At 38.6% G+C, this 12,938-nt stretch overlaps 1 protein-coding gene across 5 annotated transcripts in view; it reads left to right on the top strand.

Moving 5' to 3' along the window:
- LOC117372804 (coiled-coil domain-containing protein 136-like) overlaps positions 1-12,938 on the top strand; it is a 30,353-nt gene continuing 17,415 nt past the window's right edge. For 2 of the 5 annotated variants that reach the window (XM_055222598.1, XM_055222602.1), the window contains exon 1: positions 2,843-3,088. In XM_055222598.1, coding sequence (XP_055078573.1) covers positions 3,037-3,088 — 52 coding nt within the window. In that variant the 5' untranslated portion in view covers positions 2,843-3,036. The other 3 variants (XM_055222599.1, XM_055222601.1, XM_055222600.1) reach the window with 3 other exon arrangements.

Raw genomic sequence — 12,938 nt, 5'->3', positions numbered from 1 at the left:
TGTGACCATATTGTTTGCATGAGTCCACAGTGCACTTCCTGATCCTTGACAGTGCTCTGATAGGAATATCCTCTCCAAACCTGGCCCACCTTTCCTCAGACGTCAGTGGAGTTGCCAGACAGGCTTGCAACTACAAAGGTGAGGGCTGCAAAACATGGCATTATTGTTTAGTGGGAGTGTGATGGATTTGTAGAGAAAAATCTATGTTCATCAGCAGAAAAGAAGACAACAAGAGGAGATTTCTTAAAAGAGGAAGTTATTATCACAACATTCTATAATAAAACTGAGCTGGAGGGCAAGTACCTTTGTGGGAGAGGTATGGTTTAACTATCAGATTACACATTTGTTTACCTTGTTTATTGTTAATATCTCTGTAATTACTAGGCCTATCCACATGCTTTCAACAACTGAACATGTTGAGAAGAGAAAGTGGTGCAATTTGAACACCAAAACACTTAAAGCTATAAGAACATTATGGTGAATTTGTGAGCGCTATCTTCAAAAATGTATGGTTTAACATTTGTGCATCATGCGTTTTGAGATTTTGTTCAAAACAGTAGATGTTCCATACCATAGTGATAGAGAGGCCTGCCTTCCATCTGAAATTATGACATCAAACTTGTGAACGCAAACTATAGATGGGATGTGAGCAGTAATGTACAAAAGCCTGTCTGGATCCCATTAGGAAAAATGCATTCAGGTCCAGAGACTGCCAAAGATGGAGGGAAACGATTTGCAAGGTGGCACTGTATACATTTGTTGTTCCTGTAATCAACTCTTGGCCTTGTTCTGAAAAGCAACTATTGATTTTAACGATGGACACACAACCTGTCTGAGAGCTAAGATGGGGGATCTTAAGAGCTAGCTAATGTGCGTCTGGATATTATGCTTACTGTACTGTACTGTATGGTATCATTAGCTTCCATTAGTACTATATACATGATGCGCAAATGTAGGTGATGGCAGTGTTATGACCCAGCACGTCTACGGTCTGGGAAGTAGCAAAAACTAAGATGGAAAAATGGTGAAATAAAGCAGTCGTTTAATGTACAGGGTTGTTAAAGGACAAAGTAACAAAAATGGACTAAAACATTTACGTAAATGTGTAAAACAAAAGAATCTAAACTACAAAACCAAAAATAACACTACCAACAAATCACAAGTTTTCTGTCTTACAAAACTGGTCACGTAAGCCTATTAAAAACAGGTGACAAAACTAAGGGACACATAAGACTAAAAACAAACCACAAGTGTCCCAAAACAAAACACGAGTCACATAGCCGACAAACAGAATCGAGTGACTAAACTAAACCTAATCCTAATCCTAATCCTAAACCTAAACCTAAATTTAAACTTAAACTTAAACTTAAACTTAAACTTAAACTTAACTAGTGTCTCATACACAAAGTTAGACACAAGGACAAACAAGTGACAAACGAAACAAATTGAGACAGAATGACATACTGGCCACACCCAGGCCAGCAGCCCCAAACAGGTGTGCTGGATCTTCTTAAATAGGGAGAGGCAACTGCAGGTGAGTCTCAGGATTGACCAGGCGAGGAAACAGTTCTCCAATCACCAGCAAGGGCTCACACAGCCAGGATCATGGGGGAAAGGGGACAGATTCAATCACACACTAACATAACACACAAACAAAATAATAACAAATAAAAAGAACTTAAGGCCTAGGACCATAACAGGCAGCAGAATGCATTGTGATTCACTGGTAATTTACAGCCAAGGTTTCATAATACTGGATCCAGATCTGATTCTCATGACACCAAATGATTAAGAATAAGGTGTGATATTTCCACATCAACACACCATGGCTGCTGTGTTTACTACTACTGTGCTGTTTACTCACTAGCCACCCACCTACAACTCTTTCTTACAGGCTACACATTTGTGACTTATGTAAGAGCATACATTTATTTGTTTACATTGTGCACCTTATGGGGAGATTATGACATTTATTTTGGAAAGTAAATACTCAACTGCTCAGTGAAGTATATTTTCGTAAACTTTATAAGAACTTTCACTTCTATGTACCTACTGTTATGAAATGGCTATAAGTATGCAAGTTTTGAGGACTTCTTACTCTCTGATTCTCTCTTTTTTTTGCATTTCACGTCATTTTCAAATGTTTATTTTTCATAGCTGAGAACTATCAACACGATCTTATGATGATGACTTGGTTGCACACTTTTTGGTTTTAGACTTTTGTAAAATACTGCTAAAACAGATGTTATTGCATTTCATATACTAAAGGTAATAATAATAATAATAATAATAATAATAATAATAATAATAATAATAATAATAATAATAAAAATAAATAAATAAATACTACTACTACTACTACTACTACTACTACTACTACTACTACTACTAATAATAATAATAATAATAATAAAGTGATATTTCCAGATGTCAGATTAAGCCCATAATGACCACTCCTACTTTTTGGATACCATACTTTCTTTTAGTTTTTTAAAGATCTGCTATACTAATCCTTTCTACTGCAAACCTGCTCCTTGTTGATGTTATCCCCCTGTACATTTTCCACCTATCATCATCTGTTCTGTTTATAGCAGAATCACATAAAGATGAAAAGTTGCAAACACGCACAGGCAGGGATGAGTGAGAGACAGAGAGGGAGTGTGAGGAAAGGGAGGCGGTACGGAGGGCGGTCTATGTGTGTGTGTGTGTGTGTGTGTTTCTCTTCTGGATAACAGCATCTCTCCCTCTCTCCGTCCTGCACTCCGCTCCTCCCCTCTTCCCTCTCGGCATCTCTCCCACGCTCCCAGGACCCTCCCCTATAGCCTCCTGAGGTATCCAGCCCGCGCTCGTCCCTGCTATGTGCAATATGTCCTTGCTGTGAATGTTTGTGCTTTTCTGTGTGTGTGTCTCTCTCTCTCTCTTCCCTGCAGCTGCGGTGGGCGTGCGAGCCTCTGACCCTCGATCGCCCACTTTCTTTCTTGTTTCTTCCCCTCTCTCTCTCTCTCTCTGTTTGGCTACAGCTGCTTTTTGGGGGCTATGGATGGACTGCGCTTACCTCCACTCATCGAGGAAGCACTGGACTCTACAGGTCTGTCATGTTGTTATCTGCTATGCCTATTTTTAGCCCACACCACTGCACTGATATGATCACTAGAGAGCTTTAACGGCGTTGAGGGAAAACTCTTGAAGTACTGGATGGGAGGAGGTAGAGGAGGAGAGCTGGTCAGGTGGCACGGGGAGGTAGTTTTACTGTTGAAGCTGCTTTATTAGAAGCTGACAGACGAGTGGGCATTACACTCCGGGATGGCATCTGTGCGCGTTTGACGGAGCCTGCTTGCTGCCAGGTAATGGATGTCTGCCAAATGCACAAAATTATGTAGCTATCAGTTGCTGTGCTGTTTTGAGCTGCTGTAATGGATTCAATACGGAATTATGCTATACTTTCTCGGTCTGGGTATGACTTTGCATCTAGTTTTCAGCTATGACTACTAGGCTTTGTGGCATGCGTTTTGTGTTGGCTGAAATATTTAGATTCATACAGTCGTAGTGTGTTGGGGGGAGGAATGCAAGGAATGTTTTCTTCATTTTGTCAGTGTTTTGAATGGGCGTACACGCTCTGTATGCTTACATGCGGCTGGGAGGATGTTTATTGCCGTAGAGGGACGTGGGGTCAGTTGGCCTATAACCGGTGAGCAGGTTGCCAGAACGGGACTTCCTGTTGTCCTAAAACTGAACTTTTTGACTGAATTAACAAGGACTGCATAGTAGGGATGTTATATTGAAAAAGCAGTCAAACCAAAGTGTGAAATTGACTCTTCAGTTATAATAGTCTGTGAGTACTCGTATAATTGGACCAGTGGCTCTCAAACTGGTGGTAGTCTGGGCCTTTTATGGGTTCAGTAGTACGTTTAAATGGGTTGTAAGTTTGTTGAGCCCACTTTAATCCTTGCTTAATCGTGACTCACTTCTGGGCTTGTTGAGTTGGCTCTGGTTTAGATTTTGAATTCAGCTTTTATCCTGGTTTACTCCTTGTTATGTTCTGATAGTCCTAGTTTAGAGTTTTCCACTTAACACCTGATGTTGTGCAGTTTGTCCCAGACTTTACAAACACCTTTACTTTCAGGTACTGAATTCTAACTATATTATTGCAATATTTTTAGTTTTGTATTTAGCTGCCATTACATTTTACCTACATCTACGGACAGCTGTTTTCTTTATTCAACCTCAAATGACCATGACAACATGCATAGTATCCCAGGAGGCCTTCTTCTTCCTATCTAACAAGCTAGTTGCTTTTATGTTATCCCATGGGAGCTCTCCTATTTCATCACAGCCCCGGGTATATGCTTTTAAAAAAATTGGCCTTGGAAGTGTCTAGCTAAACGCAATGCAAGTCCTGACTTCTTGACTGGCCGTAGTAAGAGTAGAGTACATACAGTGAAAGGGGCTGAGCGATAGATGGTAAACTGAATTGTAGACACTCACACGGGGATATAAATGGATTAGAGTGAATTGTCCTGGTTGAGGTCAGCTGTGGTGAGACTCTATTGTTAAAACGGTGGCTTTTGTATTCAGCTTTTTGTCGTCTAATGGGTACAAATCCTTACAAACTTTCTCATCATCGATCAATTGTACATACAGATGTTGGTCACTCCCTAAGGCCAAGACAATACTGACATGTGATTTCTCATTAGTTAACGATCTGTATCCTTGCTATTTTCTTACTTCTTTGTAGCGTACATAACTCCAGATTGAGTGTTTCTTTAGCCCTAAATGGCAAACATGTGACCAGATAATTTCTTGGTTAAGTTCTGATTTTGTCACAGTTTCAGCTGTATTGCTTCATCTTTTTTCCAAGACTAAATGAATGAATCAATGAATGACTGTAACTTTACTGGTGGAGGGGCCGTTTTTAGCTTTGCCTGGAATGTTTCACAGTAGAGCATTAAACTTATCTATCTTGCAAGTATTCATTTGCAGGTGTTTTATTGTATTTATTTTGTTGTGCCCATTTGTCTTCATTAAAATAAGTTTAAATATGTATTAAAATAAGGTTGAGAGATTACTAGTTTTTAAAATCACAACTTAATTTGGACACTATTTGGGCCATATGTCAGTGTATTTTTTATATTTTGTGTACTCATTTATTTTTCCTTCAAAATGTAGTTGTTCCTACTCTTTGGAGGCTTGTACCATAACACAGCGCATTCTATCATTAGTTAACAGTATCTTTACCATGTTGTTACTCGTACTGGCAATAGTCACTGATCTCCATGCTCTCCATCCTGTATTTTCTCTTTGGTTTCGACGCCCACACATTGATCCAAGTGCATGCATAAAACTCATAACGCTTTGCACCTGCCTACCTGTATTCCTCCTGTGTCCTCTCCTCTTTCCCATCCTCCTCTCTGCTCTGCCCTCTCTGGAACATCCACATCAACAGTGATACTCCCGATGGGAACCAGCTTTTTCCAAGTCCCCTGAAAACCAGTAAACAACACAGGCTTGGTCACACAACTGGGAAGACCTGAGGGAAAACAACACATACTGTATATCATTTGCAATTGTCAGATGGGAATAATGCAGTTTTCATGAAGTCTGTGGAAAATTTTGAATACTAATAAGTCCAAGTTCAAAATCTGCTGAAAAACTCCTAATATCCATTTGACTCCTTGACACAGTAGAAGCAAAGTAGCTGTTCAATGAATTTCCATTGCTAATTAATTTGTTTACAAGTTGTCCCACACAATTAGCGCAGCAGATGTTTTCAATTTTAGGACTGTTGAAAGAATTGGGTTTGAACTTTGAACTAATGAATGTTATGATTTAAAAACAGACCACTTTTCTTTTCTTTTTTTTTCTTTTTTTAAGCTTGCCAAGCACATAATTTTAACATGTATTTTTTGAAAGGTGCACTTTGTACTTTTTCTGTTATTGCTTTGCCTAAAATTTAATTAAACATTTCTATCTTCCATTTATTCAATTACAGATGTTTTTATGGCTAAAAGTACCTAGAAACACATGTATTCTCACTGTGAGCATGTAGGTTGATGTAGTAATCATATGGAGACAAGCAGCTGGCATACTCTCCACCAGAAAAGTTACTTAATGCACCTTTAACCCCCAGCTGTTCAATTTTAGCAACAGCTGGGGGCATCGATTTAAAATAACTTACGAAAATGGCTAACCATTATTATTTCAGTATTTGTAATGTTAATAATCACATGAACATAAATTGCTACTAAATAAGAACTAATGAGGAAAAATCGATTAGACCATCATCATCATCTTGTAACAGGAATGTAATGTAACAGTTGTCAAATTTATAAACACACTATAAGACGGATGCTTTCTTGTGTTAAATAAAAACAATATAGTCATACATTACCATCACTGTAACACAAAAGAAAAGGATATATTGTAATGAACCTCCCATACATGTGCAATATTCATTCACACTACTCATTCTTTAGTACATGCCCCAGTAAACGTAACATGTTTTTGATCAGCCACTATAGCCCCTGTCTTTGCGCCTACCTCCTGGAGTGAAACATGTGTCCTGGCCCCGCCCCCAGACTTGATTGTAAAACAGGGCATCTCTGTGGGTATCTGACAAGCACAGAGCACCATATGCCGCTCTCCTCACACCCCAAATGTCTGTAAGCCCTGGATAAAACTCAACTCTCCCTCTGAACAATCATATATGGATTTCCCATAACTTTTCTTCCATTCCCAGTACACTTAGAGCCAGCCTATAATTACCTCCCCCTCCCCTTTGGAAGCTTTTATTCTTCTTTCTGGATTTGGCAGCTACGCACTAAACTGTACTCTCCAATATTTTCCCTGTGATTTCAACATGTAAAGACTTTCAGGTGCGGATCACTGATATGCAATCAAACAGATTATTAGCGCATCAGCTGTTGTCATGCTTTATAGTCTATGTAATCACTGCGTACGCGCAATTTCCCATAATAAACTTCGCTGAGAGGATGTGCACACTGACACACTTTCACTGCATGCTCATCTACGATAATCGGGCCAAATTATAGCACATTCTACCATGCATCTTTATAGCGTTGACCCATTTTCTCTTATTTCAAATGCAAACATAGATTTTCCGTTTCAGAAGCAGAGCGCCTCATTAGCCCCACTCTGAGGTGCTCGCAGTGGCCGATACTTTTGTTCTGGGTTCATTTCACCGGGAGCGAAGGCAGATGAATACTTTACTCCGCGAGACTTACACAGATGGAGACTTAAAGATCATTTAAGACCATTTAAGAGTGACCTCATGCATGCGGGGAGCAGGTGAGAGGGCATCTGAAAACGTCATTATCTATGGGGAAAACTGCAGACAGAAGGTTTCCATAGTCTGAAAACCTTGCAGACCCAGCTCTATTACAGGGTTCAAGTCCATATGGTCCAGACGGTTACCATGGTGATGTAAAGTGAAGTTTTGACTTGGATTAAGGCAGTCTGTGCAAAGGGTTACGGGCTTTAAGAAACACATAAAAATCCAGTATGCTGCATCATACAAAGAGGTATACTTTCACATTAGTATTCAAGGCTTATAAATCCAAGAACAAGGAGAAGATGGGTAAAAATTGTCACTGGTGTACAGTTGACAGTAATAAATAATAGTTAACAGCTATTTTGACTTGTTGTACTGTCTTTAGTCATTTTTCTGGGTCCAGTCTAGCCAGAACACATTTATTCAGAAAAAAGTACTTTCATTCAAAATTTGCACGTATGAATGATTTTTTCTTCTTCTTAGTACTTGTTAAAATGTTTTGTCGTAAAAAGTGATACTGCAATTCAGTTACTGCTAAATAACATAAAATCCCCTCTTGTCTCGCCACTTTCGATCCATTACAGAACAAAAGTCTCTCTCAGCTTTTCCATGCATTAGACAGTATACGTTATCCAAGGCAACTGGCCATTAACAACAAAGCACATTTATTTATAATGAATAATTCAGACAGATCAATTTTGCTATATGCTCATATCGTATAGTAGGAAATCGTTGAGGTGCCATAAGAGCAGTGATGCAAACTTCTGAGTCTTGATTACCTGAGGTCTGAGAAAGGAACAGCTAACCACTCTGGCAGAAAAAGGATAGTGATTCATTTTTTTGGGATCACCACAGGAAATGACAGAAAGCTATAGTTTCATATTGACCTAAACTTTGTGTGGTTTGTGTGGCATTCCTGGTTTGATCTCTCTTTCTTTAACCAGACTTGGCCCAACACAATGACAACACTGGCTACTGAGGCTATACATTCCCTGAACTTAGACATTAAACAACAAAGAAAACATAAACACTTAATTCCCAATGAACAAATAGTTTATTCAGAATGATTCACGGGTCAGAAGTTTGGATGTATATTAAGCAGTGATCAAGGGGTTAGGAATTGGGGTGTTTATTAAGTACCGGTAGTTACTAAACCTGAATCAGGCGTAGTTATAATCATCTAATAACATACCCAATCCTACCTCACTTGCAGCTTTTAGCCCGTAGTTTAAATAACTTTCTATGCACCCAAAATATCCCAACTTCACCAAAGTTTCTCACGAAGGACCATGGTTTTACACCTTTTCTTCCTTCACTTATATCTGTTTACAATCACTTTTAGTCCTCCATTTTCTGACTTCTCTTCTTTGCTCTCTCTGATGGTCTGAATGTACCATAGCAAAGGGAAACGCTACAACATCAGTGCTGGGCTTGCTTCAAAGCTAAAGGGGGTAAGACGGGGGAGAGGAGGAGGAGGAGGAAGAGGAGGGTGGTGTGGGCTACATTATGCATGGACTCCCACACAGCTGAACCAATTTAGACCATCCATATATCCACATAGTTGTTTCAAGCATGTCACACTTAAACTATACAGCCAACATTGACGTTGACATTTGCAATACAAGCAGGTACACAGGTAGAGCAATATAAACATGTTTGCCAAAGTCACAGCTCAAAACAACACCTGTCTTTTTGCTTCATGTTACACCGCACCACTAGCTTAAGCAGCACCCAACCATCAAAGATTTTCACAGCTGATTTGAGTCCAGATGTTCGCTAACAGCACAGGCACAATTTGATTAGAGGGATCTTAGCCGGCACAGGAAAGAGTTATAGAAGAGATACTGAAATGCATTATTGGTCTTTTTAAATTCACACAGAAGTTATTATTGAAATGATGGAGAAAGAGATGGGATAGAAGACTTGCAGGCACTGTGCAGAATGAAGTTATTCTCAAAACTTATTGCATCATCAACTAAAATTGGATTATGTGGCTATAAATAGAGCAGTGTGAAAATGTGTTTGAGATGAAGTTTAGCACATATTGTAATATTAAAAATTCGTATTAAAAAGTATGAATGCTATTACGCATCCATGTCTAACTATACAAAAATAATTCAAATGAGTTTCTAGTCATGGCTGATAGAGTTGTCCTGTTATAAGACACATTTTGAGGACTTTTCAGCATTCAAAAAATAAGATTGTAAGATAAGAAACCCATGGATATAGGGGCGGGTCATATTATTCATTATTGATATATATTTTTTGGATACCTGTACCAATTCTTGTATTAATCATTATCCAGAATCAGAAAACATTGATTTGTGGTCATGGCACAGTAACTTTCTAAGGTGCTCTCCCTTATTCTTTTCCAGATGTTATTAAAGTTTGCAGTGGAGCCTTCACTTTTTTCTGTGCTTTCAAACAGTACCGAGCCTCATCAGGATATTAAAAAATGTAAATCATATTTGATGTTGTCCTCCTTTGCCAAAACCCATATCCCTAGCTCTCTCTCTCGTGTTTGTTCAAAATCCACTCCTCAATTTGGCAGAGTGCATTTTCATCACTACCCATGCTCTGCGGATGAGTACCCAATCAAAAAGTGTAACAAAGGAGCCAGTGTTGTCACATTAATGTTTAAATTTAATCTCAGATTGTTCCTTGTTTGTGCTGCTTGGCTCCTATTCTCCACTGAACAAGGTTTACTATGACATTCTCAATGTGTTTTGCTGCAATGTGATTACGCAGGAATGTGCTGTGTCCAGATAAAGCCATTCTTTGCCTAAAGCCAGCGCTGCTCCTGGGATCTCTTGTATATGCATGAAGTAGCCATATCTAATGTAATCCAGCTCGCATAGTAAACCAAAGGGGATCTTAGCACAGTGGATATAGGTGTCACTGCACCTGATTGGGCAAAACTACGTGGTTGACACACACTAGGGAGGCGAGGACAGTAAATGTTTCTGAAAACGTCGCCTGGGTTATTCTGATGAGGAGCCTGCAGAGATGACAGCTCCACTCTTCAGGGAATTTTGAGCTGAGATGATTGGCAAAGAATATTTTTTGAATAACAATAAGATGTGGAGTTTTACTTTGAAGCATATGTCTGGGGATTTTTATTTTTATTTTTTTTTGAGAAAATGCAATCATATGGGAAGAATCATTCATCCAAACGCAAGAACATTGACTATTTGAGATTGACAGCAGCCCTATACAATTAAATATGCTTCCATTTACCAAAATGTACTGAATGTATGTAATAGGTATATGAATATGTTTTTAAGGTAGAAATAACTTCTTTAAAAACTACTTTGACAAAACAATACACTAGATTAACAATTTAATTTGTGACCTAAGTCTATGCTGTTTTACATTGCAGTCATGTCAACAAAATTATAGTATTTAGATTCATTCATAATAATCACACACAATATCACATGTCAGGGTCTATTTTTCTGCGTCCCAAACCTGGATATATTAAGACGGTCAGGAAAGGCATCCGGTTTAAATATGCCTACAAATCTCTACATTCGAAAGACTATTATTATGATTAACTGTGGGGAAACTGCTATCAGTGTGTGACAAAACCCACTATATTCACATGTTCTATTTTGGGCTGGTGTAACATTTGTTTGAACTCCACTATAAGCTCTTTAATACCTCCTATATTCTCTCATCATATCAGCTCTTTTCTTATTGTTTCTCCCCATTCAGGCCTAACTGCGACTTCTATTACAAATCCTTTCGTGTGTTTTTCTTAAGCTTGTAGGAGTTCAACATTAGTTATTTCCAATGTAGCTTCTGTTCTCTCAATGGTCTTTACAGCCGCCTCTAGCCATACAATCCGAGCACTCCCTTTTTTCTTTATGACTAACTCATTACACCAGCATCAAAGTTTAATGACAAAATAGCCTTGTGCCTATGAAACCATTCGCACATGCCTCCATGGGCCTTGCATTGTTTAAATCATAAAACGGGAGAAAGAAATAACTGCATGGTGATATGATGAAAAATAGTTTGAACTCTGATGGAAATATCTTGAGACAAAGAAGCAGAAAAATAATTAGTGGAGAAATGAACGCCTCCCTTGAGCAAAGATTACACTTGTGAGTATCAGTCTTAATTAGCTGGATCTTTAGTTAATGCTCAGCAAGGTCCCTTGCTGCACTTTCCCTCTCTGCAGTGAAGTCACATCTTATCGCTTTCTGGTCTTGTCTTGCTCATCACGTTAAGAACTCTTGTTTCTAAGCTGAAGCACCACACGAGGCATTTCAGAGCACTTAGGTATGAATTAGCGCCATTTGTGAGGTTACTGCTTGATTGTAAGAGGACTTGACCCTTAAATAGCTGACTGGGATATATTAAAGATGGCGTGATTCAAAATGGTCAAAATCAGCTACTGAGGCGAAACGAGGTTAAGTTTAGCAAATTCTAATCATTTGAGTCAATGATCCTCAAGAATGCAGCATTTGCATAAGTTACTTTGGTCACTGTGTTAAAACGTTATATTTGTTAAACTGTGAGTACTCAGTTTGGAAATATCAAAATGGGAAATTATTTTTAATCTCACTAAATTACACTGCTAATCATAAAATCTGAAGCAACAGTCATAGTTGTTACTTCATTTCCCAATTTTTTTTTAATCTGTTTTTAAAGCAGACATAATATGCAGAATCCACTTTTGTGAGCTTTTTGTCTCCTCATCATTGTATATTGACTGATTCAAGCATGTTTGAGTAATATTGCATTTCATTGTCCTGCATTTGAGGCTTTAGTTTTAACATTTCTGTACTTACTCATGTCCTGTGAGTTATGTGTGACATGAGTCAAGTGTGACATGAGTCAAATGTTTAGTAGTCATTCTTGAAAAATAAAAACACAAAATTGATAAACACGGTGAAATACTATTATGAAGAGGCGTTTTAGATCAATATTGGATTTTACAATTAACAAAATGTGGACATACTTTTGTGGTAGTTCAATCCTAAGTACCAGAAAAAAGCATATGTGTTTCATAAGTACAACAGTGTTAGCTAAATGTTTGTCTACTCCACCCTCCTCTCTTGACTGTCCCCAATCGCATCTTTGAGTACTCTGAGTAATGGCAAATGTGTTCACTGCAATGAAAAGGCAATTTGATCTTCTATCCGTGCAATAAATGACGTCTTTCTCTACAACCTGACCTGCTCTTAGCCTCTCCATGTAGCTCCTGTGTTGTCAACTCAAATTTATTCAAATAGCCATGCAGCGAATGGAATTGTAGTTTTCGACAACCCACAAAAAAGTCATCCATTTCACCTGCTCTAATGTGCTACAATTATGTTTTGTCATATCCCTCTTAGGATGAATAGTAGCTCATGTTTTTATGGCCTTAGAGGTGCATTGCTGAGTGGTGACTCATATGATTACCTCAGCACAGTGGTCCTTCTCCCCCTTGTTCCTTTCTCTGTGTGCTGTGCCTAGCTGACGCACTCCCCCTAGTGGTTATAACTGGAGAATGTTTTGTGTGGCAATGTGAATGATTAAAGACTGAAGGCTGCAGCAATTTGAGCTGTCAGAGAGTGGACATAGAAGAGGAACCAAGACTGTACTATGTTGTATAAAATTACTTTTAGTACTGTTAAGATGCTGAGGATAGGGTTAATCTATT

This window comes from Periophthalmus magnuspinnatus, chromosome 6 (assembly GCF_009829125.3).
Source record: "Periophthalmus magnuspinnatus isolate fPerMag1 chromosome 6, fPerMag1.2.pri, whole genome shotgun sequence".
Classification (NCBI taxonomy): Eukaryota; Metazoa; Chordata; class Actinopteri; order Gobiiformes; family Gobiidae; genus Periophthalmus; species Periophthalmus magnuspinnatus.
Note: the sequence above shows the minus strand (reverse complement) of the source record. Positions and strands in the feature narration are given on the sequence as shown.